The following is a 26,577-nucleotide window of genomic DNA, read 5'->3' as shown; positions in this document are numbered from 1 at the left end:
TCACATGCCCACCATCTTGGGGCAGCTCTGGGCTTGGCTCTGCTAGGGCAGTGGCTGTGGTGGTGGACTTACCCACTTAGGAGGCCAACATCCCCAGCTCTACCCAGGCTTGGGGGAGACCTGTCATGGAGCAGGATTCAAGTGGGTCTTTGCCACCACCCCCTCCCCCTTCACACACATGGGGCCCATGGGTGACATGAGCTCCTGCTGGCCTGGGCTGACCAGGCTGTGCCTTCGAGGCGTGGAGAGGCTGGCCCCGTAGGGTGCCCACAGCACAGTCTCCAGGAAGCGTCCAGACAGGACACGCCACTTCCCAACCCTGAGCTGAGCGGGACAATGGGGTGGGGGGGCTGCTTCCTGCCCTTGTGGGACAAGCTTCACACAAAGGGCTTCCCTGCCAGCCCAGCCTGGAACCCTGGGAAGCTGCCACCCCCCTTCCTCCTGCCTAACCACATGAGACAAAAGGGGGGGCAACACTCCCCTGTCCCCACGATAGTGAGGGGCCGGCTCTGAAACCTATTGCTGGGCTGGTGGGGACCCTGAGGGCAGCCCACCCCAGGTCTGTGCCCTGCAGCTCCCCTGGGTGTCTGCACCCTCTGGGTGTCCCAGGAGGGCAGGAGGTGCAGTAGGGAGAAGTCCTGACTGGGGCGGGCCAGCTTTCTGGGCCCCTCGGTGCTGGGAGTGGATCCCAGGCAGGGGTTGGCATGAGGCCCCAGCGCCACCCCAGGGCTCCTGGGAGATGTGAGACAAACGGGAGTGGGTGGGGTGGGGTGGGCTGGGGGGCTCTGGGGTGGGCAGCCTGCTCTCAGTGCTCCTCCATTTGGTTCCCTCCAGGAAAGGACCCCAGTGGATCACTGCACCCCCGCCTGTGGGGTGCTCATCATTTCTGAGCAGGGGGCGGTGCCCAGCTTGGATTGGCCTGGGCACCTCAAACCAGGGGTAACTCCATCCCCTGACACCCTGGCCTCGGTCCCCCCATGTTTGGGGGTGATGACAGACACCCCGTTTGTCTGAGACCATCCATCTCGAGTGCTTTTTGAGGCTGCAGAGGTAGGGCCTTTGAGGGCCATAGGCCAGGCAGGTTGCCCAAACCCCATGCCCCCCACCCCCCCCCATCTGAGCCCTCAGAGCCAGCGGCCTGTTGAGCTGGAGGGGCAGGGTCTTGGCTGGGAGGGGCAGTGCCTCCAACCTGTGTGCTCCCCCAGCCCCTTCAGGACCCTAGGAGCACCCCACTCAGGCTCATCCCAGAGTGGCAGGCATCTCTGCCAGCCGGGGAAGCCCTGTGGGTTGTCACTGTGACAGCCCCACTCCCAGGGCTATACCCACTGCACTTGTCCCCTGGGCTTGCCCCCTGGGCTCCGTGGTGGCTCTGGAAGCTCCCACACTTGGCACTGCAACCCTCAGCACGACCACTGAGGGGTCTACACCCCACCCCAAATTCCTTGCCACCCCATAGTGGGGGCCAGGAGGTGCCTCCTGAGTCTGTCCCTGGCTCCTCTGGTCTCTGACCCCACAAGGAGTGCAGCGCCCAGCCCTGACTCCCATCCCCTCGCTCTGCCTGCAAACTCCTTGAATCTTCGGCCCCTCCTCCAGTCCCCCCTGCCTTCCCCTCCCTCCCTCTGGGTTGGGGGGCGCTATTGTCTGCCTCCTGGGGGGCGGCAGATGGCCACATAGCAGAAAAAGGAAAATAGTACAATTTAGAATTTGTCCCGGGTGAAAGGTCACAGCGGCATCTGCCTGTAGCGCTCACTGAGGCCGCATCTCTATGGAGCGTGGAGGGAAGGGGGTGCTGGGTGGCAGGGGGTCTCACAAGGGCAAGATTGAATCGGGGACAAGTGGGGGGCTGACCCTGGCAGGGGCGTCTGCCAGAAAAGCCTGGCCCCTTTAGGCCCTAAATGGGAGTCCCCTGCCCCCACCTCACCCCCCACCTGCTCACCTGCTGGGATGAGCCTTCCTTTGTGGGGGCAGGTCCGAACTGGGGTCAGAGGTAGGGGGAAGTGAGGGGCCCCTGGTAAGGACCGTGTGGGCAGGGATAGCCTCATCTGCTTGGCAGGTGCTTGCACAGTCCAGAGGCTGGTCAGGCTGGGCCTCGGTCACCTGCTGAGCTAGGTGCCTTCTCAGTTGGGGCCATCAGGCTGGGGAACTGGGAGTGGGTAGTGGTGGCCACAAGCTATCTTGAACTTGGGTGCCAGCCTCAGGGAAGTCTGGGCACTGTGAATGGGGGGGGGGGCGTGACAGGTGTCTACACAGGTCGGGGAGAGGTAGGCAGAGGGTTCAGGCTGGAGCGGTGGGAGAAGGGCCTTGCTGTGCGGAGGGTCCTGTATCTGAGTCCCCAGCTGCCCCTAGGCCCGCCCCCCTGGCTCAGCTGCCCCCTCTACACACCTGCTGGGCCGTCCACCCCCACAGAGGCCCGCCCCAGCAGCCATACCCGGGAGCAGCCACAGGCCCTGGCGGGAACGGCCTGCAGGCAGCGCGCCTTCACGGTGGTGTCCCAGGGCGGTGGTGTCCCAGGGCGGGTGGCTGGGGACAAAGGGCCCTCACAGCCTCTGCATTCCCTCGTGGGGAGCCTCCTCGCCCCGCCTTTGGGTTGGCGGCTGGCCGCACCCGCCTGGAGCAGCTGCCACCACCGCCGCTGCCTCCACCGCCACCTCCCCGTCCGCAGATGCACCTGCTCCTGGTGCCCTTTGTCCACTGCTGGGCCTGGGCTACGGGGCGTGTCCTCGCAGGCACAGGCTGCACGGGAATGAGACGCACCGGCAGGGCATGGCCTGAGGCTGGAGGGACAGTGGCCCCCATCCAACGTCCCGTACCCTGGGGCTGCTTGGGAGCAGGGACCTGCACTATCCTGTCCCCCTCAGGCGTCCCTTCTTGAGGCACCCAGCGTTTGCCTTTGATGAGGTAGCACCCCCTCCCAACCCCCCCTCTGGCTTTGTCGGTAGCTGAGAGGAACATAGCCCCCCCCCCTTCCTCCACCATCACCCCGCCAGACCCGAGGCCCAGCTCCCGCTGACAATGGAGGCATTGACGGGTGCCCCGCCCACCTGTAACTGGACTCAGGCAGGGGCAGGGGTGCTGGGGGGGATGGCGGCCGCTCCCCGAGTGTGCACTGGCAGGCGCCTGCAGCTCTGAGAGGCCAGCGTGGACCTGGATGGGGGCCATGAGGGAAGGCCTGCGTGGACTCCCAGCGTGGGGAGGGAAGGGAGGGGGGAGCGGGGGCAGGGCGGGTCTTCGAACCAGTTGGTCCGAGGCTTCTGGCTTCTGCCACCAGATGGTGGGCCGAGTGGCCATTTTGCGTCCTCCCCTCCGTCCATCCCTCACCACTGCCACAGATAAAAGCCATCGGGGGAGACAGATGCCTCCCAGGCCCCTGGAGTGGGGGCAGGCCAGCTGCCCGAAGCCCCGGAGGCCTCCTCCCAGCCTGGGGGTCTTCTCACCGGGGGTCCCAGCTTCCCTCAGCCCTTCTACTCCATGCAGGCTGGGGCTGCCCTAGAGCCCACGCCTGGCCAGGGCCTGAGCTGGGTGGCGGAGAGGCAGGCGTGCAGCTGCGGGGCGGCCCTCCTGGGAGGTTGTGGGGGTGGGGTCAGGTAGGGGGGGTGTTCTGCCTCAGAGGCTTTGCTCTGGGAAGTGCCGGGCCTGGCAGGTCCCAGGCTTTTTATGAGCTTTCCTGGAGGCCTCCAGGTGACCTGGGCCTTCAATTTATGGCCTCGGCCCTGGAGGCTGGGCCAACAGGTGGCAGGGAGTGGGGGTGGGGGCGCGGCAGACCAGGGCCTCTCCCTGGCCACCATCCCATCCCCACCCTGGCATCATCGGGCCTGGGCCTGGCCTGGTCGGGGCTGCTCACTGTGCTGCTGGTTCATTCCAGCCGTGGAAACAGGTGTCCAGCGCCTGGGTGGCCCTGTTGCCCGAGGAGCAGCCCATGGCGGGCAGAGAATGCAGCCGCAGACCCTCTCTGGGAGAGGACGGGGTCAGGGGACAGATGTGTGTAGACACCGCGAGAGGAAGGCACGTGGCTGTTTAAGGCTCGGAAACTCACCTGCTTTCCAGAAACGCCGGGGACTCCATTGCGGCAAAGCCTCGATCACCTGGAGTTGGGGGGTACTTCAGGGGTAGGCTCGGGCCTGGGGTCAAGCCCGCCTTTGGGGATGGTCCCCCAGCGATCAGGAGCCCAACCCAGGCATGTCTGCCGGGTGGCCCTTGGGCCCTTCCTGTGAGCGGACATCGGCCTCCTCGCCCTCCCTGTGAGTGTGAATGTCCACTGTGGGGCCAGCCTCTCCCCTGGGGGCCTCCTTAGCGTGATGAGGGAGGGGCTTTCCTCCCTCCATGGACCCGAGTTGGGCCTTCAACACGACACATAAAGGCACCGTCCTCCTCGCCTCCAGACCTGAGCCCCGCACACGGCGGTACCCACTGCTCGTGGGGTGGACCTGGGGCTGGTCAGTGGAGACCCAGGTGTAGTGGGCAGGAGGCGTGGGGGAGGGCTCACAGCTCGGCCTCTCCCCACAGCTGCAGCGGGGCCTTCATGGGCCCACGATGCCAGGTGCCCAGCCCCTGTCTCAGCGCCCCCTGCAAGAACGCCGGGACATGCCACGTGCTGGAGCGTGGTGGCACCATGGACTACACCTGCAGCTGCCGGCTGGGCTTCTCCGGCCCGCTCTGCCTGACACCCCTGGACAACGCCTGCCTCACCCACCCCTGCCGGAATGGCGGCACCTGCGACCTGCTGAGGCTGGATGAATACAAATGCCGCTGCCCCCCGGGCTGGTCAGGTGAGCGTCTGGATGCCACCCCTTGACTGCCCTAGTTTTAGGTGGCTCTGACCCAGGGCACCACCCCCACCCCCTGCACCCCGGTTGGTAAGAAGGGACCTGTCTTTCCCTGGGGAGCCGGCAGCCTCAAGACCTTGGGTCTGGAAGTAACTCGGGCCTTCACCTGCCCTAGATGGCCCTGACCCCTCCCCGGTTCCACTGTGCAGGGAAGACGTGCCAGCAGGCTGACCCCTGTGCCTCCAACCCCTGTGCCAACGGTGGCCAGTGCCTGCCCTTCGAGGCCTCGTATATCTGCCGCTGCCCATCTGGCTTCCACGGCCCCACCTGCCGGCAGGACGTGGACGAGTGCAGCCAGAGCCCGGGGCCCTGCCGCAACGGGGGCACCTGCCGCAACGAGGTGGGCTCCTACCAGTGCACCTGCCGTGCCACCCACACCGGCCCCCACTGCGAGCTGCCCTACCTGCCCTGCAGCCCCTCACCCTGCCAGAACGGGGGCACCTGTCGCCCCACAGGAGACACCACCCACGAGTGCGCCTGCCTGCCAGGTACGCCGGGCAGGGTGGCCCCCGAGGGGCAGGGTCTGGGGAGAGAGCATCCTGTACCCCACACAGGAGAAGAGATGCCCCAGCGCTGCCCAGCGCCCATGTATGTGACTGAGGCCTGCCCTGCGGTGGCTCCAGGCCTCAGGGGACCGCCACTTCCCCAGACACCCATGACAACAGGCTGTGTCCCTGGTGGGGCCCGGCGGGCACAGCCCCTCCCCCTAGGCGCACCACGGTTTTTGTTTGAGTCAATGTCGCTGCCTATCTAAAAATAAGGGTGTGACGCCACAGCGGTGGGGACGAGCCGGGGCGGGGACCCCTCGCCCTCTGCTCGGCTCCATACCCACGGAAGGGAGCAGGGATGGCGGGCAAATGGGAGAGGGAGGGGTGCCCAGGCCCCTCATGACCCCAGGGTGACCCAGAGACTGACACCCCCCCCCGACCCCGGCAAGCCCTGAGAAGGGGAAGTGGGAGGCCTCCTCAAGCCCCAGCCCCCACTCGCAGGAGCCGAGCAAGCAGTTCCTACCAGTCATTCGGTGACTGGGCCCCGCGTGGCCACAGCCCGGGCTGGTGTGCGCGTGGGCACGTGGGTGGGTGTGTGTCCGCCTGGCCTGCCCAGACCCTGGATTCAAATCCTACTTGGCTTCCAGCCTTTGGGGGGTGGGGGGGGGGTGGGCCTTGGCGAGAGGAAGGAGGGGCCACCAAGAGCCAGGCCTCTAAGGATGTTCAGGCCCTAGGCTACCAGCAGGCAGGAGAGAAGGGTGACTCTGTCCCCACTAGCTCTCCTAGCTGCCCACACCCCACTCCTGTCCAAGGGGCCTTGCCTACTCCTCCCCCTATTGTCCCAGGTCAGTGTCCCAGGAGACCCTCTGAGGGGTCAGGAAACCCTGCACTCTGCCAGCCTAGCTGTGCCAGCTAGCTTACAGACTACCAGTGGTCTAGCTTACAGACTACCAGTGCAGGGTCCACCACCCACTAGTGTGCCGGCAGGGTCCACCCCCACACACCCCCTGTGGACGGGCTCTCTGGTCACATTTCACAGGGCGGGGACTGAGGCAGAGGAACTGGGGCCCAGGGCCTGGTGGTGGGGAGTCCTCCCTGGGATGCGTGCCCATAGCCCTGTGGCCCCACCCTCAGAGAGAAGTCAATGATCCACAAGCCAGGAGGCCCAGGCTGGGTTTGGGGTGCAGCTGGTGGGCGGAGGGTCCTGGGAGAGGGGTTCAAGGGTGCCCGGGAGGTGTTAATTAGTAACCGGCCTCGGGTTCCGCTCTCGCCAGGCGCACCTCTCTGGGCTGATTATTGCTCTTCAGGGAGCCGGGTGGATTAATAGCTAACAGGGTTCCGCGGCAGCGGTGGACCTACCTGGGGCTCAGCCTGTGGGAAGGGGGCACCTGGGCCCACCGCCCCCACTGCAGGAGCTGCCTTCTGGGGTGTCGTAGAAAACGCCAGCCCAAAGCCCCGCCTTGGCAATACTCGGTTCCTAAAGGTTCACTAGAACCTTTCGGAACACTGTCCCCATGCCTGTGGAGCGGGCTCTGCTCACCGACACCCAGGGCCAGCTCTCCGCCTGGAGTGGGGTCAGACAGGAGCCAGGAGAGGGACTGACCGGCCCGGCCTGTCCCCCAGGCTTCACCGGGCAGAACTGTGAGGAGAACGTGGACGATTGCCCAGGGCACAGCTGCAAGAATGGGGGTACCTGTGTGGACGGCGTCAACACCTACAACTGCCGCTGCCCACCTGAGTGGACGGGTGAGTGGGACCAACGCCACTAGAAACATGGGGGTTCATGCCTCCCGCTAGTGCAGAGAAGGGGTCCACCCCTACTGGTGCTCACACGGTGTTCATCCCCCGCTAGTGCACGCGTGGGCTCACCCACTGCCAGTATTCAGACAAGGTGTACACCCACGAGTGCACAGAAGAGGGAGGACCCTTCCTCACTGCCGCCTGTGGCTGGACCCAGCCCCTTGTCAGCAGTGACCGCCTGCAGTGGTCTCCCCTACCCCGGGGCACAGGGGTGTGCTGGAGGGAGGCCCCTGCCAGCCCTTCTCAGACCAGGTGTGGTCAGGATGGTGGCCATGGCACAGCAGGGCTAGAGTGCTGAGGGTGGCAGAGGAGGGTATGGCTCCTGGTTTGAACCCTCTGCCCATGACCCAGGTTGAGGACCCTTGGGCCAGCACAGTGCAGTGCTGGCCGGCATGCAGGGACTGCTGTGGGCTGATCGTGTTTGCTTGGGGCCCGCCCCAGGAGCTACTTGGTCGTGCCTGCCATCTGAGAGGACCGAGCACCCATCGGGGTGGGGTCCACGGAGGGTCCCTAGTGAGACCTGGGCCGATGGGTGGGGAGAACTGGCGGCGTTTGGCTGACCTGCCACCCCGCAGGCCAGTACTGCACAGAAGACGTGGACGAGTGCCAGCTGATGCCCAATGCCTGCCAGAACGGCGGCACCTGCCACAACGCCCATGGAGGGTACAACTGCGTGTGCGTCAACGGCTGGACCGGCGAGGACTGCAGTGAGAACATCGACGACTGCGCCAACGCCGCCTGCTTCCAAGGCGCCACCTGCCATGACCGCGTGGCCTCCTTCTACTGCGAGTGTCCCCACGGCCGCACTGGTGAGCGCCAGCCGCCGGGGTCAGGGCTGGGGGCGGACCCCGCGGGCTCCCCCACTCCCACCTGGCGCTGACCGTGCCGCCTCGCCCAGGTCTGCTGTGCCACCTGAACGACGCCTGCATCAGTAACCCCTGCAATGAGGGCGCCAACTGCGACACCAACCCCGTCAATGGGAAGGCCATCTGCACCTGCCCCTCGGGGTACTCGGGGCCGGCCTGCAGCCAGGACGTGGACGAGTGCTCCCTGGGTGCGTGCAGCCCGCGGAGGGAGAGCAGGCCAGCCGGCCCTCTAGTGGGGGGTGTAGGGGGTGCCCAGCAGGGAGGGCGGCCGCTTACCTGCCCCCACCCGCTGTCCATCCCCACAGGCGCCAACCCATGCGAGCATGCGGGCAAGTGCATCAACACGCTGGGCTCCTTCCAGTGCCAGTGTCTGCAGGGCTACACGGGCCCACGCTGCGAGATCGACGTCAACGAGTGCGTGTCCAGCCCCTGCCAGAATGATGCCACCTGCCTGGACCAGATCGGGGGCTTCCAGTGCATCTGCATGCCTGGTGCGGACATGGCTGCTGCACGTGGCCGGGGAGACGAGGCCCTGCCTGGCTGGCCGGGTGGGGTGTGGGGCTGGGCCTGCAGGACAACACGTCCTGGGAGAGGGTGCAGTGGGTGCCCCGGGGGCGTTGTCCTGGCTTGATGTCCTCGCCAACTCATCCACTGCCCATCTCCCCAGGCTATGAGGGCACCTACTGTGAGCAGAACACAGACGAGTGCGCCAGCAACCCCTGCCTGCACAACGGGCACTGCCGAGACAAGGTCAACGAGTTCCACTGCCAGTGCCCCACGGGTGAGGCCCCCGCCTTGGCCATGGCATGCCTCGTGCCCCCCCCCCCCCGTAGCACCCATGGACCCCAGACACAGATCATAGCGCACCATATGCAGACCCGGCCACAGCACCTTTCTGGAATTGCCCGGGGCCAGTGCCCTTGCAGCTGGTTGGTCACACCCAGGCTCTGCCACAGGACCCGCCCTGCCACTTCCTGTGGGCAGTGTTGTGAGGGGACATTGGGGAAGCCTCGGCTCCCCACAGCCTTGCTGGTGTGTGCTGCTGGGGTGCTAGAGGGGCCCTCCTGGCAGATGGACAGACTGCAGCCCCTCCCCACTGAAACCCCATTCCTTCCCAGGAAGGGTGGTATGCTCCCCAGGCCCAAGGGTCCAGCTAACCCAGCAGCAGGCAGCCCCACTGCCCTGTCCACACCAGATAGGACAAAGCAGGCAGTGGGCCTGGAGGGGAGGAAGGCCCGTGTGGGGCTCACAGGCCTGGAGCGGAAGGCATGGCTGGGCCGGGCGGGCCCAGACCCCCCAGGAGGCTGTCCCCAAAGTGACAGGGGTTCTTGGGAAAGGGCCCCTCTGTTGGCACTGCCCACCTGTCAGAGGGCTGTGCTGTGGAGGAAGGAGCGAGCCGAAGGGCAAAGAAGGGGTCGGGGAGCTTGAAGGTGGACATGCCTGCGGGTCTGTGACCACTGCCCCTCCCGGCCAGGCTTCACGGGGCACCTGTGCCAGCATGACGTGGATGAGTGCGCCAGCACACCCTGCAGGAACGGTGCCAAGTGCTTGGACGGGCCCAACACCTACACCTGCGTGTGCACAGAAGGTGCGGGCCGGGCTGCCCCTGGGGCTCTAGCGGGGACCGAGCCTGGAGCAGTGGGGTGACAGGTCCGGGTGGGGCTCATGCAGGAGCCCAGGAGCTGGGCTGTGGCACCCGAGCCGGGGTGCCATGTGTGCAGAGCAGGTGGTCCTGACCCCTGCCCTCCGCCCCAGGCTACACGGGCACCCACTGCGAGGTGGACATTGACGAGTGTGACCCGGATCCCTGTCACTACGGCTCTTGCAAGGATGGCATCGCCGCCTTCACCTGCGTCTGCCGGCCGGGCTACACGGGCCACCGCTGCGAGACCAACATCAACGAGTGCCACAGCCAGCCCTGCCGCCACGGGGGCACCTGCCAGGACCGGGACAACGCCTACCTCTGCCTTTGCCTCAAAGGGACCTCAGGTGCCGGCCGGCCGGGCGGCTGGGCGGGGCGTGCTGCAGGGGCGCGGGCACGCTGGGTGCTGACCCCAGGGCCTCCCCCCTCCCAGGCCCCAACTGTGAGGTCAACCTGGACGACTGTGCCAGCAGCCCCTGCGACTCGGGCACCTGCCTGGACAAGATCGATGGCTACGAGTGTGCCTGCGAGCCAGGCTACACAGGTGGGGGTGCCCGCAGGGGCTGGAGGTGGTCAGGGTGCTGGCCTCTGTCCAGGTGTCAAGCGGTCCGCCTTGGCCTCAGGGCAGAGACGGGGTCCCAGGGCCAAACTGCCACTGCCCAGTCATCCACTTGGTGGGTTCCCGGGTGGGGGTGCCCACCACTGCCTGTGCACTTTGGTCCTGTGTCACCCTGTCCTGCTCAGAGGGACCTGAGGGAGGGGGCATGAACCTTGACTTGGCGGGGTCCGCATGCCCTGCTCTGCCCCCACATCATTCTGTGCCCATCCCCTGTCCCCCCGCTAGGGAGCATGTGTAACATCAACATCGATGAGTGTGCGGGCAGCCCCTGCCACAACGGGGGCACCTGCGTGGACGGCATCAACAGCTTCACCTGCCGCTGCCCGGAGGGCTACCACGACCCCACCTGCCTGTCCGAGGTCAATGAGTGCGGCAGCAACCCCTGCGTCCATGGCGCCTGCCAGGATGGCCTCAACGGGTAGGGGTTCGCCTCCCAGCTGTGCCCCGTGCCGCCCTGGCCCATGCCCATTCTGGGCTGAGTCTGAGCCACGGGGCCCCCTCGCTCAGGTACACGTGTGACTGCCACCCCGGCTGGAGTGGAGCCAACTGCGACATCAACAACAACGAGTGCGAGTCCGATCCATGCGTCAACGGCGGCACCTGCAGGGACATGACGGGAGGCTACGTGTGCACCTGCCGAGGGGGCTTCAGTGGTGGGTGCCCGGGACAGGCGTCCGGCAGGCCCCATCCAAGGAGACGGGGGTGGGGGTGCCGCTGAGGAGTAGCACTGACCACTGACCCCGCCCTCAGGCCCCAACTGCCAGACCAACATCAACGAGTGTGCCTCCAACCCGTGCCTGAACCAGGGCACCTGCATCGACGATGTGGCAGGCTACAAGTGCAACTGCCCGCTGCCCTACACTGGTGAGGGGCGGGGCCGGGCCGGGGCGGGGCTAGAGCTGCTCCTATCCTACACGGATGGGGCCTGGGCAGGGCGTGGCTAGGGCTGCTCCTATCCCACACCAGTGAGGGGCGGGGCTAGAGCTGCTCCTATCCCACACCGGTGAGGGGCGGGGCTAGGGCTGCTCCTATCCTACACGGATGGGGGCGGGGCCGGGGCTGCTCCTATCCCACACCGGTGAGGGGCGGGGCTAGAGCTGCTCCTATCCCACACCGGTGAGGGGCGGGGCTAGGGCTGCTCCTATCCTACACGGATGGGGGCGGGGCCGGGGCTGCTCCTATCCCACACCGGTGAGGGGCGGGGCCGGGCTAGGGCTGCTCCTATCCTACACGGATGAGGGACGGGGCTGGGTCGGCTGGGTCGGGGCTGGGCTGCTCCTATCCCGCACCGGTGAGCGGCGGGGCCGGGGGACTGGCCGGAGTGGCCTGCACGCCCAGCGACTCCTGGAAGGTTCTTTTGGCACGGGGGTTGGGGGTGGGGTGGTGTTTGTCATTGAGCTGCCAGCCCAAAAAACGGTGGTTCACGCCCATCAGCCGGTCCTTGGGGAGAAGAGGAGGCCGTCTTCCCCGTAGAGCCTGGCAGCCTCAGGAATACTGTGGAACACTTCCGCTCCGTGCTGCAGGGTCTCTGGCGAGGGGTGGGGGGGGCAGGGTTAGCCCCAGCCTGGAGTCTCAGGCCCTCTCCCCGCTGCGACCCGGTGGGTCCCTTCTCTGCAGTGGGGGCAGTTTCTGTGCCAGGCCTGGTGTCTGGCGTGGCTGCCCAGGGCCCAGGAGCCCAGCCTGAGGCCCCGCCGGGTCTCGTCCACACTGCCTCCACTCCGCCGGGGCCTCTGCGTCCCGCCACCCTCCCCCTCTGCCTGCTGGTCCCTCTGGGGGGGGGGGTGCCCTCTTTGTGTGAGAGAACAAGGCGCCCTCTGTCCTGGCTGAGCTGGGAGGGACCATGGGCTGGCCCGGGGCCTTAGGAATGGATCCTCGCTCCAAAGGGAGCTTTGCAAGGGAGAAGGGGGAGGCCTAGTGGTTATACGTTGGGCTGCTAACAGCAAGGTCAGCAGTTTGAAACCACCAGAAGCTCTGAAGGGGAAACATGAGATTCTACTCCCATGGTTGGGACTGGGGACTCGGAAGAGTAAATCCCACCGTGTGTCTGGGCCTCAGGTTCTCCAGGGAGGGGCAGGAGGTGGACCCACTGGCCTGGTCAGGTGGACGAGGACACTTGTCCCACGGCCTTGTGACACTGGCCAGCTGCCGTGGCCGAGTCCCCTCCCAAGGCCACCCAGGCCTCCTCACCAATGGGCCCTAGGCCCTGCGGGCGGGCCGCCTGTGCTGACCACTTCCTGCCTGCCTGCTTCCTGCTTCCCCCTTGCACAATTGTCGGAAGCTCTGGCGAGCTTCCTGGCTGCGCAGGTCACTGTGGTGACTGGCAGAAAGAAAGGCCTGGCCCCGCGCAGGGCCGGCCAGGCAGATAGCCGGCGACAGGGCTGATAGCGAGACCGTCCCTACTGCCTCAGGCCAGCCCTGGGCCATCAACAGGAAGCAGCCATGGGGAAATGGAAAAAAGGCCCAGTCCTGCTGGCCCTTGTTCCAGTGGGGCCTGCTGAGGCAGCATGTCCCTTGCTTGGGGTGGGGGTGGGGTTGGGGGACAGCTAAGGGCAGGTACAGCCCCTTGCCTCCCTGGGGGCCTGAAGGGGACTGGCAGTACACAGCAGCCAGGTGCCCCACAGCCTGGCCTGGGTCTCACTGGTGCCCACTTCCCCCACCTCGTCCCCAGGAGCCTCGTGTGAGGCGGTGCTGGCCCCGTGTGTGCCCGGCCCCTGCAGAAACGGAGGCCAGTGCCGAGAATCCGAGGACTACGAGAACTTCTCCTGCGTCTGCCCCCCGGGATGGCAAGGTGGGCACAGCCTCACTCCGCCTCACCACGCGGGATGGGGCACGGGGCCTGCCTGCGGCAGCTGAGGTTCTAGAATCAGGAAGGGTCCGGGGGAGCCTTCCTATCCATCCCAAGTCTGTAGGACCTTGCTGACCACAAAGTGTGTGGGGGGGGTGGGGGGGAACAGCAACATTGGACACACGCCGCCCTTCCTGAGAGACTGTCCTGGGGCCGAGGGGCAGCGGAGAAGGTAGCAGAGCCCCGGTGACACCCCCGCCTGACCCCCAGGGCAGACCTGCGAGATTGACATCAACGAGTGCGTCAAGAGCCCGTGCCAGCATGGCGCTGCCTGTCAAAACACCCAAGGGGGCTACCGCTGCCACTGCCCGGCCGGCTACAGTGGTCGCCACTGCGAGACGGACATCGACGACTGCCAGCCCAGTGAGTGTGGGCCGGCCAGCCAGCTGGCAGGACAGCCCGTCCTGGGGCTCTCTGCAAGGCTCTGGAGCTGGGGTCGTGCCTGATATTGGCTGGCGGGGGCACCCCTGGGTGTAAGGTGGGCAGCACAAGGTGCTGCCTACTGGGCCCTTCATGGGTTGGGTGTGCCCACCATGTGCCCCCTAACAAGCCTCCACACATGCTCAAGCCTGCCCCTCCCCCCCCAGACCCATGCCACAACGGTGGCTCCTGCACCGACGGCGTCAACACGGCTTTCTGCGAGTGCCTGCCCGGCTTCCAGGGCGCCTTCTGCAAGGAGGACACCAACGAATGTGCCAGCAACCCCTGCCGCAACGGGGCCAACTGCACGGACTGCGTGGACAGCTACACCTGCACCTGCCCGGCCGGCTTCAGCGGCATCCACTGCGAGGATAACACACCCGACTGCACAGAGAGGTGCGCCACCGTCGCTGCATCCCTGCCCCAGCTCAGAGCTTCCTCCCGCAGCAGGGCCCTTGTCTGGCATGCATCTTGTTCCCCTCGGCGTTCAACACCGCGCTCCCCACCGCTCTCTGTGCCGGTCAGTCCTGGCTGGCTTCATTAAGTGCCCTGTTCTGGGATCCGCAAGGTCAGCAGTTCAAAGCCATCAGCTGCCCCACAGGAAAAAGATGAGACTTTCTACTCCCGTAAAGAGAGTGATGGTCTTAGAAACCAACCCTCCCCCCCCCCCCCCGGGGTAGCTCTCCCCTGTCCTGAAGGGTCTCTGAGCCAGCGTTGCCTCCATGGCAGGGACTGTTCAACTACCTTCTTAGTTATGGACCCGGCGGAGGTGGGGGTGAGGTGTCGGGGGTGCGCCCCGGGGCCCAGGTGGGGACCAAGGGTAGCCTGGGCAAGAATGGGGCTGCCAGCCCGCAGAGCCACACCGTCATCCCCCCTGCTGCTCCTGCCCCCAGCTCCTGCTTCAACGGCGGCACCTGCGTAGACGGCATCAACTCCTTCACCTGCGTGTGTCTACCTGGCTTCACGGGCAGCTACTGTCAGCACGACATCAACGAGTGCGACTCGCGGCCCTGCCTGCACGGCGGGACCTGCCACGACAGCTACGGCACCTACAAGTGCACCTGCCCCCAGGGATACACCGGCCTCAACTGCCAGGTGGGCCACCGGGCTGGGCGACCAGGTGGAGCAGGGTGGTGGGAGGAACAGGGGACAGAAGACCTCACAGGAGCCGCCTCCAAGTCCTCAGGCATAAAATGCTCCCAGCCACTGGAGATGCTGACCAGGCCACTCTGCCCAGGGCCCTGGGAGCAGGTTGGGCTGCAGTAGCAGGGCTCAGCGGCCCGGCCCAGGCCTGTGCCCCACTGCTCCCTGTGGGTGTGCCGAAGGGGCCCCTGGCTCCCACCTGACATCAGCCCACTGTCCCCAGAACCTGGTGCGCTGGTGTGACTTCTCGCCATGCAAGAACGGCGGTGAGTGCTGGCAGAACAACACGCAATACCGCTGCCGGTGCCATAGCAACTGGACCGGCCTCTACTGTGATGTGCCCAGCGTGTCCTGTGAGGTGGCCGCTCGCCAGCAAGGTAACGGGCTGCCGGACCAGGGGGGAGGGCGCGGGCTCCCAGGGCCAGCCTGGCCTCACTGTCCAGCCACCTCCCACAGGTGTGGATATTGCTAACCTGTGCCGGCACGGCGGGCTCTGTGTGGACACGGGCAACACTCACCACTGCCACTGCCAGCCCAGCTACACGGGCAGCTACTGTGAGGAGCAGGTGGATGAGTGCTCACCCAGCCCCTGCCAGAACGGCGCCACCTGCACCGACTACCTGGGTGGCTACTCCTGTGAGGTAGGCCTACAGTGGCGGCGTCCGTCACACCGTGTCTGTCCGTCACACCGTGTCCGTCCGTCACACCGTGTCTGTCTGTCACACAATTGCTGCTTCGTAGTCCACCTTTCCTCACTGAGTGCCAGCTACCGCTGTCACCGTGCCTGTCTGTCTGTCAGTCACTACGTCTGTGTGTCTGTCTCGCTGCTCCATCCCTGTATACCAGTCTGCTGAGACCGTCTGTCTGTGCTGTGGCTAGGGATAAGGGGACAGAACTGTGGCCGTGAACATGGTGTGCCCGCACTGCGTCTGTGGCTTTGGGCTTATGCTGAGGAGGCGCTGTTCTCTCACAGCCAGGCTGCACAGAGGTGGCATGGGACCAACCTCTCTGCCCCGCCCCGGGCAGCACCTCACAACTTCCCAGTCCTGTGACCAGTGGGAGGCCTCGCCGGGCAGAGGCCAGGGCATCGCCCTGTGCCCTGTTACTGCTGAAACCCCACGTCTCTTGGCAGTGTGTCGCTGGCTACCACGGCGTGAACTGTTCCGAGGAGATCAATGAGTGCCTGTCTCGCCCGTGCCAGAACGGGGGCACCTGCATCGACCTCACCAACACCTACAAGTGCTCCTGCCCACGGGGGACCCAGGGTGAGGGAGGGCTGGGTGCAGGCTGGGTGGGAGAGCTACCCGTGGGGCACCCAGGGTGAGGGAGGCACCGGGTGCAGGCTGGGTGGGAGAGCTGCCCGGGGTGGGAGTGGGGTCCCTGTTAGCCGCCCCAGCCCTTGTCAACACCTGCCTCCGCAGGCGTGCACTGCGAGGTCAACATAGACGACTGTGCCCCGTCGGCGGGGCCCGGCACTCGGAGCCCTCGCTGCTTCAATAATGGCAGCTGTGTGGACCAGGTGGGCGGCTACAGCTGTATCTGCCCGCCCGGCTTCGTGGGCGAGCGCTGCGAGGGGGACGTCAACGAGTGCCTGTCCAACCCCTGCGACGCCCGCGGCACCCAGAACTGCGTGCAGCGTGTCAACGCCTTCCACTGCGAGTGCCGGCCTGGCCACACTGGTGGGCACCTGGGCAGCGGGCAGGTAGGCCACGGTGGGTGGGGCGGCCCAGAGCGTCCCTCACACCCCTGTCCATTCCCAGGGCACCGCTGCGAGTCGGTCATCAACGGCTGCAAGGGCAGGCCCTGCAAGAACGGGGGCACCTGCGCAGTGGCTGCCAACACAGCCCGGGGCTTCATCTGCAAGTGCCCTGCGGTAGGTGCTGCCGAGGCCGGCCCGCCACCCGGGGGGCCCTGGCTGTCTTGGGCAGACAGTGGGGCCAGAGGACACAGCTAGCAGGGGTGGGATTTCCACATTGTCCCTGCGGCCCCCACTCGGGGTCTCCAGGAGGGGCATGCGCTGGCCTCCCAGCCACAGACTCCCACACCCTCCCTCTGCAGGGCTTTGAAGGTGCTACCTGCGAGAATGATGCCCGCACCTGTGGCAACCTGCACTGTCTCAACGGGGGCACCTGCCTGTCCGGCCCACGCAGCCCCACCTGCCTGTGCCTGGCCCCCTTCACCGGGCCCCAGTGCCAGTTCCCCGCGAGCAGCCCCTGCGTGGGCCGAAACCCCTGCTACAACCAGGGCACCTGTGAGCCCTCGCCCGAGAGCCCCTTCTATCGCTGCCTGTGCCCCCCCAAGTTCAACGGACTCCACTGCCACATCCTGGACTACAGCTTCGGGGGCGGCGCCGGGCAAGACATCCCCCCACCGCAGATCGAGGAGGCCTGCGAGATCCCGGAGTGCGCGGCCGATGCGGGCAACAAGGTGTGCAGTGTCACCTGCAACAACCACGCGTGCGGCTGGGACGGCGGCGACTGCTCGCTCAACTTCGACGACCCCTGGAAGAACTGCTCCCGCTCGCTGCAGTGCTGGGAGTACTTCAGCAACGGCCGCTGCGACGCCCAGTGCAACTCGGCTGGCTGCCTCTTCGACGGCTTCGACTGCCAGGGCGGCGGAGGGCAATGCAAGTGAGTGTGAGGCGAAGGAAGGGAGCACAGGGGCGGGGCCAGGAAACGGGGCGGGGCCAGGGAGTGCAGGGGCGGGACCAGGAAACGGGGCGGGGCAAGGGAGCGTAGGGGTGGGGCAAGGGTGTGCAGGGGCGGGGCAAGGGAGTGCAGGGGCGGGACCAGGAAATGGGGCGGGGCAAGGGAGCGCAGGGGCGGGACCAGGAAACGGGGCGGAGCAAGGGAGCACCGGGGCGGGGCAAGGGAGCGGCAGGTGGGTGCCAGTGACCTGGGTGGTCAGGTCCGTTCTGGAGAGGGCAGGTAGATAGATGAGTGTTGGATGTCCCGCCATTGGAGCCGAGTGAGCTGATGGGGGCTGGGTGGGTCAAGAGAGAGGGCCCTAATCGGACACAGCTGGATGCGGCTTGGGCACCTAGCAGATGGGGAGCAGGCCGGGCTTGGTTCTGGGGCAACCAGGAGGCAGTGGGCAGGGGACGCGGGCACAGCCTAAGCTTGCCTGCCCCGCAGCCCGCTCTATGACCAGTACTGCAAGGACCACTTCAGCGATGGACACTGCGACCAGGGCTGCAACAACGCTGAGTGCGAGTGGGACGGGCTCGACTGCGCCGAGCGCGTGCCCGAGAGGCTGGCTGCAGGCACACTGGTGGTGGTGGTGCTGATGCCGCCTGAGCAGCTGCGCAACAACTCCTTCCACTTCCTGCGTGAGCTCAGCCGGCTGCTGCACACCAACGTGGTCTTTAAGCGCGACGCGCAGGGCGCGCACATGATCTTCCCCTACTACGGCCGCGAGGAGGAACTTCGCAAACACCCCATCCGGCGCGCCGCCGACGCCTGGGCCCCCGCGTCCCATGCCTTGCCCGGCCACGTGCAGGCTGCGCTGCTGCCGGGTGGGAGCGGGGCCGGGGCAGTGCGCAGGCGCCGCGAGCTGGACCCCATGGACGTCCGAGGGTGAGAGTGCGCCCACATTTTTCCCACTGTCTGGAGTAAGCGAGGCTGAGGCTCAGGCAGGGTCTGGCACAGGTCCCAAGGCCCCCACCCTCCCTGCTGCTCACCACCCCCAGCCCCTCACCCGGGATTTAAAACTATGCCCTTCGCCTGCATGCATCAGCACACCCCCGTATGGCTGAAGAGGGATGATTGGGGACTGGGTTCTGAGGCTGCTCCGGCCAACTCCCCAGAGGGAACCCAGGGCTCCTGGTCCCCGCCCTTCCCAGCGAGCCAGAGAGGGGGCTGCGTGCAGACCTGCCCCACTGAGCCGCGTGTCCTTGCAGGTCCATCGTGTACCTGGAGATTGACAATCGACACTGTGTCCAGTCGTCCACCCAGTGCTTCCAGAGCACCACGGATGTCGCCGCCTTCCTGGGTGCGCTGGCCTCGCTGGGCAGCCTCAACATCCCCTACAAGATCGAGGCTGTGCAGAGTGAGTGGAGCGGCTCCCCTCGCCCCCCCTTGGCCCCGCCCCGCCAGGGACTCACCCACGAGTGGGGGTGGGGGGGCCAGTACTCTCCGCCCCTTCCCCCGACTTTCCTTGGTTGGGTATTATTTCAAAATCATTACAGCTTTTTTAAAAAAGAAAGCAAGCAAGGGGGAAGAATTGATCGGTGTCATGTGAAGTGTTGAAGTTTGTATCTCAAAAATCCCCCTAAATCCTCCGTCTTAGCAGCTCGATTCGAGCACAGCGATTTGAAGTTGGCTAATCCCGCTCCCTCCGCGTCCGCGGAGAGCGCCGGCTCCAGAGAGCGCGGCAGCGCCCAGCCGGAGGAGAGAATTTAGCGAGAGTTTGCAATTCTGATGAACCACGCAGAAAATGACCTTATTTTAGGGGGGGGGGCGGGACAGGAGAGTGGCGAGGCGGCCGGCCAAGCAGCCAGTTCGCTGCGGCCGCCGCGCCTGGCCACGGAGCCCGAGCCTGATGCCCTGGCGCTGGCCGGCGGCCCCTGTGCCCACAGGTGAGAGCGTGGAGCCGCCGCCGCCCGCCCCACTGCACTTCATGTATGTGGCGGCCGCCGCCTTCGTGCTGCTGGCCTTCTTGGGCTGCGGGGTGTTGCTCTCCCGCAAGCGTCGGCGGCAGCACGGCCAGCTCTGGTTCCCTGAGGGCTTCAAGGTGTCCGAGGCCAGTAAGAAGAAGCGGCGGGAGCCCCTGGGCGAGGACTCCGTGGGCCTCAAGTAAGTGAGGGCCGGGATCCCCAGGAGCAGCAGACCCGCAGGGCCCCTCAGCAGGCCAGGGTGGGACTTGGTGTCCATCTCCAGGAGGGCCAGGCACCCATATCCATGGCCCTCCAGCATGTTTTGGGGGGAACCTGGCACCCCCTCTAGGGATGGCTCCTAGACCCAGGATTCCCCACGGCATGATCTGGAGGGATCTGTCCCCCATCTTCCTCCTCCCCTGACCACAAACTTTGCCCCAGTAACCACTGCTCCTGCCCTGCCCACAGGCCCCTGAAGAATGCTTCTGATGGCGGCCTCATGGACGACAACCAGAATGAGTGGGGAGACGAGGATCTGGACCCCAAGAGGTTCCGGGTGAGTGGGCAGCTGTGGAGCAGACGATCGGGCCGCTAATGCGCCCACACAGCCCCCTGACCTTTCTCTGCTCACCACCCGGTAGTTCGAGGAGCAGGTGGTCCTGCCCGACCTGGATGACCAGACAGACCACCGTCAGTGGACGCAGCAGCACCTGGACGCCGCGGACCTGCGCGTGTCTGCCATGGCTCCCACACCGCCCCAGGGTGAGGTCGAAGCCGACTGCATGGATGTCAACGTCCGGGGGCCAGGTCAGCTCCAGCCCAGCACCCATCCATCCACCTGTCACCCACCTGTTAACCCTTCACTCATCCACCCACCTGTTCACCTGTCAATACCCACCCCTCCAGCCACTCCACTGTCCTCTGCCCTGCCCAGGCGCCTGGCAGCCTGTTCCCACCTGCCTTGTCAGTAGGCTGAGAGCTACTCATGGGCAGGGGTCTCCGTCCATCACAGGTGTTCCCATTACCTGTGCCTGAGTCACCTTTCTCCACCCCTCCTGCAGATGGCTTCACCCCCCTGATGATCGCCTCCTGCAGCGGTGGGGGGCTGGAGACAGGCAACAGCGAGGAGGAGGAGGACGCACCTGCCGTCATATCCGACTTCATCTACCAGGGCGCCAGCCTGCACAACCAGACCGACCGCACCGGCGAGACCGCCCTGCACCTGGCTGCCCGCTACTCACGCTCGGACGCTGCCAAGCGCCTGCTGGAGGCCAGCGCGGACGCCAACATCCAGGACAACATGGGGCGGACCCCGCTGCACGCGGCTGTGTCTGCAGACGCACAGGGTGTCTTCCAGGTGAGGCCGCTCAGGCTCAGCTGTGTCCAGTCCCCCTTGGCCCACTCCTGGTCCTGAGGCCATCGCAAAGCCTGGGGTCTCACAGAGGCTCCCCATGTACTCCACCATGCCCCCCTACTTTTTGTCATGGACCTCTCCCCCCCATCACCCCCCATCCCCAACCTGGCCCTCTACTCAAAGTATTTGGTTTAGGGTTTACTCTGCCCCGCCCACCTGATCTCATTAGCATAACAGACGAGGGCTTCCCAAGGATTCAGGGGTTGCCACTGCAGAACTTTGGGTACCAGCCAGGGTCATATGGGAAGTCCCAGCCAGGGTGGGGCAACGAGGAGCTGGGGGGGTGCAGTGAGGCTGCCCACCCCTGTCCTATGACCCTGGCCTCAGCCCTGCAGCCTCCGCGCCCTTCCCCTGGATGCACAGCGGAGAGAGGCAGGAGCTGTGGCCGGAGGCGATGCTGGAGGCAGGGAGAGGCAGCTGGGAGGCTGGCAGCCAGCACAGCCGGGGCTCCTGCCTCTGGGCCCCCTCGGCAGCTGGAGGCGTTTGGAAGCTGGGTCTCCGGGGCCCAGGCTGAGGCAGCCTTTGCTTCCATCCCCCACCACCACCACTAGGGGAATCATGTGGGGCCTTCCATTTGCCAATAATCTTGAGCTCAAGTGATTGTCAGGAACGAGAAGTGGGCTTGGGCAAAGGGGTGACCAGGCACACCTAGACAGGCCCTAGTCCTGCACCCCCGCACTCCCTGCCCCCTGGCATCCACTCCTGGTGTGCGAGCCTGCAGTTCTGGAGTGCCTTCTGCTCCCCAGTCACCGGCAAACACAAACCCCTTCCTGACATGGTGTGGGCTCTGTAACTGCTGCCCGCAGGGCTCGGTGTTGTGGGGTGTGGTGGTGTCCCCCGGGCAGCGTGGCCAGGTCAGAGCCTGGCTGTGTCTCTGCTGTGGGCTCAGGGGACTCTCGTGAGGCCATAGTCAGTCCCTGCTCTCCCTATGAGCTATCTGGGAGGGCATGGCCCCTGGCCTGGAGAGATGGGCCTTGTTGGGATCCGGAGAGCCTCCTGGGGGCCCGTGGAGCCCACTGGACACCGCCTGACACACCCTGCCGACCCGGCCAGATCCTGATCCGGAACCGAGCCACAGACCTGGACGCTCGCATGCATGATGGCACCACGCCGCTGATCCTGGCCGCCCGCCTGGCCGTGGAGGGCATGCTGGAGGACCTCATCAACTCCCACGCTGACGTCAACGCCGCCGACGACCTAGGTGAGCCTCGAGGCACTTGCTGCCAGGGAGCCGGTGCTGACCCACAGCAGCCCCTCTGGGTCTCCGCGGCCGTCTCTGTTCAGCGGGAGTCGAAAGCCCCGTCTTTCTCCTGACTAGCTGCTGGTGGTCCCCAGCTGACAGCCATGGGGATCGCAGTCCAGTGCGTAGCCACTAGTTATGCCACCGCCACCGGGGCTCTGCCGGAAATGCCGGCGCGAGGCCACTCCACCCACTGCCTTTCTACCCTGCAGGCAAGTCGGCACTACACTGGGCTGCCGCCGTGAACAACGTGGACGCCGCTGTCACCCTCCTCAAGAACGGGGCCAATAAGGACATGCAGAACAATAAGGTGGGCCTGAGCACCCCACCCTTACCCCCTGGGGCTGGCGAGCAGGTGGCTGAACTCCTGGAGGCTGGGCAACAGGGAGCAGGCCCACATTCACAGCCCCTACAGCCCCGGCCCTCCAGGCCTGTTTCCAGACCCGTAGCGGGAGGGTCCCTCTAGTCCAAGAGAGATTTCTGGGTACACCGGTGGGCAAGGTGTCTGCCCACCCTGCCTGGCGGTTAAGAAGCTGATCCATCACTGCCCCTGAGCCTCACCTGGACCCTCAGCTGTGGAGGCCGGGGGAAGAGAGTGGGCACTGGACAGTGAGGGGGCTCTGCCTCCAGATGAGGCAGCCGGCAGGTGGGCTCCAAGCCCAGGCGGAAGTGAGGGCGGGAAGGGGAGGAGCCGCCCGGACCTCACTGCCTGGCTCCGCAGGAGGAGACACCGCTGTTCCTGGCCGCCCGAGAGGGCAGCTACGAGACAGCCAAGGTGCTGCTCGACCACTTCGCCAACCGAGATATCACGGACCACATGGACCGGCTGCCCCGGGACATCGCGCAGGAGCGGGTGCACCACGACATCGTGCGGCTCCTGGATGAGCACAGCCTGGCCCGCAGCCCACAGCTGCACGGCACTGGCCCTGGTGGCCCGCCTGCCCTGTCGCCCACCCTCTGCTCTCCCAGTGGCTACCTGGGCAACCTGAAGCCAGCCGGGCCGGGCAAGAAGGTCCGCAAGGCCAGCACCAAGGGCCTGTCTGGGGCCGGCAAGGAGGCCAAGGAGCTCAAGGCCCGGCGCAAGAAGGCACCCGACGGCGCTGGAGTACTGTCCCCCGTGGACTCTCTGGAGTCACCGCACGGCTACCTGTCGGATGTGGCGTCCCCACCCCTGCTGCCCTCCCCGTTCCAGTCAGCCCAGTCCCTGCCTCTCAGCCACCTGCCGGGCATGGCCGACGCCCCTCTGGGCCTCGCACACCTGAACATGGCAGCCAAGCCTGAGCTGGCGGCTCTGGGGGCGGGCGGACGGCTGGCCTTCGAGGCCGGGCCGCCTCGCCTTTCCCACCTGCCTGTGGCCCCCAATACCAACTCGGTGCTTGGTGCCGGTGGGGGTGCTGTGAATTTCACCGTGGGCGGAGCCGCCAGCCTTGGGGGGCCGTGTGAGTGGCTATCCCGGCTACCCCAGCACAGCCGGGCACCGAGCCAGTACGCCCCGCTGCGCTCTGCAGCAGGCACCCTGAGCCCACAGGCAGCCGCCCTCCAGCACGGCGTGATGGGCCCCTTGCATAGCGGCCTCTCCCAGATGGTGAGCTACCAGGGCCTGCCCACCTCTCGGCTGACCACCCAGCCGCACCTGGTGCCTGCCCAGCAGCCGCAGCCACCGCCCCCGAGCCTACAGATGCAGCAGCCCCCGCAGCCCCACCTCAGCGTGAGCTCGGCGGCCGGTGGCCACATGGGCCGGGCCTTTCTGGGAGGCGAGCCCAGCCAGGCGGACGTGCAGCCTCTGGGCCCCAGCGGCCTGGTGGCTCATACCATCCTGCCACAGGACAGCCAGGTCCTGCCCACCACGCTAGCTCCGCCCCTCACCACCGCCCAGTTCCTGACCCCACCCTCACAACACAGCTATTCCTCACCCACGGACAACACGCCCAGCCACCAGCTGCAGGTGCCCGAGCACCCCTTCCTCACGCCGTCGCCCGAGTCCCCGGACCAGTGGTCCAGCTCGTCCCCACACTCCAACCTCTCCGACTGGTCCGAGGGCATCTCCAGCCCACCCACCAGCCTGCAGTCCCAGCTCAGCCACATCCCAGAGGCATTCAAGTAAATGGCTGCCCGGCCAGGACCCCTGCTGCCTTGCTCAGCCTGGCCCGCCGGGGACACAGCAGCCCAGCCGGGCACCTGGGCAGAGCTGGCGAGTTGTTACCGGAAACGAGAGGGAGATGCATTTTCACAGTTTTTGTTTCTGCTTTTCTTTTTAGTATTTATTTACGGACTTTGGTTGTGCCTGGGGCAACACTGCCGTTTTATTTATACGCGCTGGGTCCTGGGCCCGCAGCTCGCCCTGGCTCCGAGGAAGCCAGCCGTTCTCAGGGTCTGCAGTCTCCCGCGTGGAACCAAGACGCTCGTGACGTGTCTGTCTGTAAATAGGAACAAAGATTCTGGATTTATAAATGCCGTTTATTTATTCATTTCTGGCTTCAACGTCCCCCCCAAAAAAATGGTGTTGGAGGAAGGGAGTTTAACCAGCATAGTCCAAAAACTCCCGAGGTCCCTGGGGCCTGGGAGGTGACGGGCCTGGCACCACCTGTGCCTGGAGAGGGGTGAGGGGTGCCACCCTCCACACCTGCAGCACGTGGACTCCCTGCGCCTGAAACCACACCCCTGGGTGGGCCTCAAGTGAGGTGCTGGGGTGGCTTGGCGATTGGAGATGCATTTGTGGGTTGCTGTTTTTTCCCCAAACGTGCTTTTTCAGATGTGTTCTTGGGGTGCAGTGAGAGTGTGTTTCAGGGTACCAGTTGTGGAATCTTTGTTTCGGCACCAGTATTGTGTAGTTCTTCACTGAGTGTGCAAGTTTCTTTAGAAGTTGCCCCACCCCGGGTGACTTGTGAGGGGGGTGGGGGGCGGGCCCAGGAGGACCCACAGGTCGGAGCCCACCCTCCGATCTGGCAGGGAGAGAGCATCAGCTGCCCCTGAAGACCCTCCTCACCCACAGGTGGCCCAGGGTTGCCGGTGGGGGACTAGCCACCTCTGGGCCCGCTGTAGGGCCTGACTTTGAGCAGTTTCTGTTTTCATGGGGAACGAGTGTGCCAGAGAGCCTGGGACAGGCTGGTGTCCGCAGTCCCTGCCCGGCAGCTGTGCCCAGCCTCGGCTCATGGGGGCGTGGCAGGGGGCTGGCAAAGGTGCCCCCCAGTGGGTGACACCTGCCGGGAGAGCTGCCCCCCTGGTTCAGAGGGGCGCACGCAGGAAGAGGGTGTTCTCATGTTATCGAGTATAAGCCTGTGGCAGTTAAATGTCTGTAAATATATTTTTTAAAGGTGGATTTTGTTTAAAAAATCTGAATGGAGACGCCGCCACCGAGAATGTCAGGACAGGTCTGGGCCCGTGAGGCTGGGCCCTGCCACCCTTCAGCCCCTGCTGGACGCAGGCCCTGGGAGCACTGGGGGGTGGGCACCAGGCTGCCCGGTGGGTGGGCTTCCCCGCCCAGCCTCCAGGGATGCTGCCTGCCCCTCCCGGTGGGGGGGCACGACCAGCCTCCTGCATGAGAGGTTCAGCCTTCCCGTGTCTTCTGGAAATAGTTTACTGGAAAAGGAGGCTTTTAAAAAGTTACCTACGTGTAAAACTGTAGGCGAATGATGTATCTCCACCCTCCCTCCCCCTCGTCTTCTTTTGTTAAGTGATTTGCAATAAAACGATGCAGCGGCCATCGAGGTTTTGTTAAACGAGGGTGTGACCTGGGTTCGTTTTTTTGGGGGGTGCTGTTTCTGCCCTGAGGGCGCACCGTGCTCTGCTCTGAGGTAGCCACAACTGCCCTCAGTGGCTTCAGGGGCATCCAGGGGCCCCAGGTTGTGTCTAGAAGTTTGGGGACAAGCCTGGGCCAGTCCTAAGTAGGGAAGTGGGAGGACAGCGGGTCTTCAGATGAAGTCCCTGGTGGCCATCCCAGGAGCCCTGTGATAGGCGGAGTCCTGAGCCCAGGACAGGGCTGACCTGAGAGGCGTGCTGTGGGAGGACGTAGGGACAGTGTGGCTCACGCCCCTTCCCTCGGGCACCGCAGGTGAGGGCTCCCCCTCCCTGCCAGGCACCCCCACGTGCTCCCACACCTGTGCCCTGGACACCAAGGCCTTTGTCCCCCTGCCCCACACCTTTGGGCTGCCAGCAGATGACTTGCTCCACACATCTCCATTGCTACTCAGGACAATTGTGAGCCAAGGAATCAACAGGGCCAGCAGTTCGAAACCACCAGCCAGCCGCCCCTTGGAAGAAAGACAGGCGCTCTGCTCCTGTAAAGGGTCAGGGGGCAGCTCTACCCTGTCGTGCAGGGTTGCTGTGAGTCACATCCACTGGAGGGCAGGGAGTTGTTTAATTTGGGCTCCCCTCCCGGCCACAAATCTGGACCTGTGACACTGAAAGATTCCGGGCGCAGGGACTGTCTTGGGTCACTTGTCCTTGGGGAGGGCTCATCCTGGACTGTGGAGCCCAAGAACCCCGGCACCCCATAATTCCACTCTTGGATGTGTCCGCAAAGATGACAGCGGGGCTCAGGATCCCAGAGGCAGACGTCCCTGGTATCCACCGGCAGGGCTGGCCACATGACGGGGGTCCCTTAGATAGAGAGGGGGGCTCACTCTGCTCAGACAGGGCACCTGGCACAGAGCAAGAGCAGGTGCTAGTTGGGTGAGAAGCCCT

At 65.5% G+C, this 26,577-nt stretch overlaps 1 protein-coding gene across 1 annotated transcript in view; it reads left to right on the top strand.

Moving 5' to 3' along the window:
- The window catches only part of NOTCH1 (notch receptor 1), a 35,873-nt gene extending 10,260 nt beyond the window's left edge, over window positions 1-25,613 (top strand). Inside the window, exons 3-34 of the mRNA XM_075559824.1 lie at window positions 4,504-4,766; window positions 4,973-5,311; window positions 6,935-7,057; window positions 7,687-7,920; window positions 8,010-8,165; window positions 8,283-8,468; window positions 8,645-8,758; window positions 9,452-9,565; window positions 9,733-9,966; window positions 10,053-10,163; window positions 10,464-10,656; window positions 10,746-10,891; window positions 10,989-11,102; window positions 12,907-13,026; window positions 13,294-13,446; window positions 13,671-13,899; window positions 14,397-14,598; window positions 14,870-15,023; window positions 15,103-15,287; window positions 15,779-15,911; window positions 16,068-16,325; window positions 16,407-16,519; window positions 16,705-17,276; window positions 17,781-18,221; window positions 18,545-18,693; window positions 19,223-19,439; window positions 19,709-19,796; window positions 19,882-20,047; window positions 20,302-20,597; window positions 21,708-21,855; window positions 22,107-22,204; window positions 22,616-25,613. Coding sequence (XP_075415939.1) covers window positions 4,504-4,766; window positions 4,973-5,311; window positions 6,935-7,057; window positions 7,687-7,920; window positions 8,010-8,165; window positions 8,283-8,468; window positions 8,645-8,758; window positions 9,452-9,565; window positions 9,733-9,966; window positions 10,053-10,163; window positions 10,464-10,656; window positions 10,746-10,891; window positions 10,989-11,102; window positions 12,907-13,026; window positions 13,294-13,446; window positions 13,671-13,899; window positions 14,397-14,598; window positions 14,870-15,023; window positions 15,103-15,287; window positions 15,779-15,911; window positions 16,068-16,325; window positions 16,407-16,519; window positions 16,705-17,276; window positions 17,781-18,221; window positions 18,545-18,693; window positions 19,223-19,439; window positions 19,709-19,796; window positions 19,882-20,047; window positions 20,302-20,597; window positions 21,708-21,855; window positions 22,107-22,204; window positions 22,616-23,998 — 7,432 coding nt within the window. The 3' untranslated portion in view covers window positions 23,999-25,613. The remainder of the gene's footprint in view (window positions 1-4,503; window positions 4,767-4,972; window positions 5,312-6,934; window positions 7,058-7,686; window positions 7,921-8,009; window positions 8,166-8,282; window positions 8,469-8,644; window positions 8,759-9,451; window positions 9,566-9,732; window positions 9,967-10,052; window positions 10,164-10,463; window positions 10,657-10,745; window positions 10,892-10,988; window positions 11,103-12,906; window positions 13,027-13,293; window positions 13,447-13,670; window positions 13,900-14,396; window positions 14,599-14,869; window positions 15,024-15,102; window positions 15,288-15,778; window positions 15,912-16,067; window positions 16,326-16,406; window positions 16,520-16,704; window positions 17,277-17,780; window positions 18,222-18,544; window positions 18,694-19,222; window positions 19,440-19,708; window positions 19,797-19,881; window positions 20,048-20,301; window positions 20,598-21,707; window positions 21,856-22,106; window positions 22,205-22,615) is intronic.
- The last annotated feature ends 964 nt before the right edge of the window (window positions 25,614-26,577 follow it).

Source organism: Tenrec ecaudatus, chromosome 10, assembly GCF_050624435.1.
Source record: "Tenrec ecaudatus isolate mTenEca1 chromosome 10, mTenEca1.hap1, whole genome shotgun sequence".
In the NCBI taxonomy this organism is placed as follows: Eukaryota; Metazoa; Chordata; class Mammalia; order Afrosoricida; family Tenrecidae; genus Tenrec; species Tenrec ecaudatus.
This window is presented reverse-complemented; position numbering and strand designations above follow the sequence as displayed.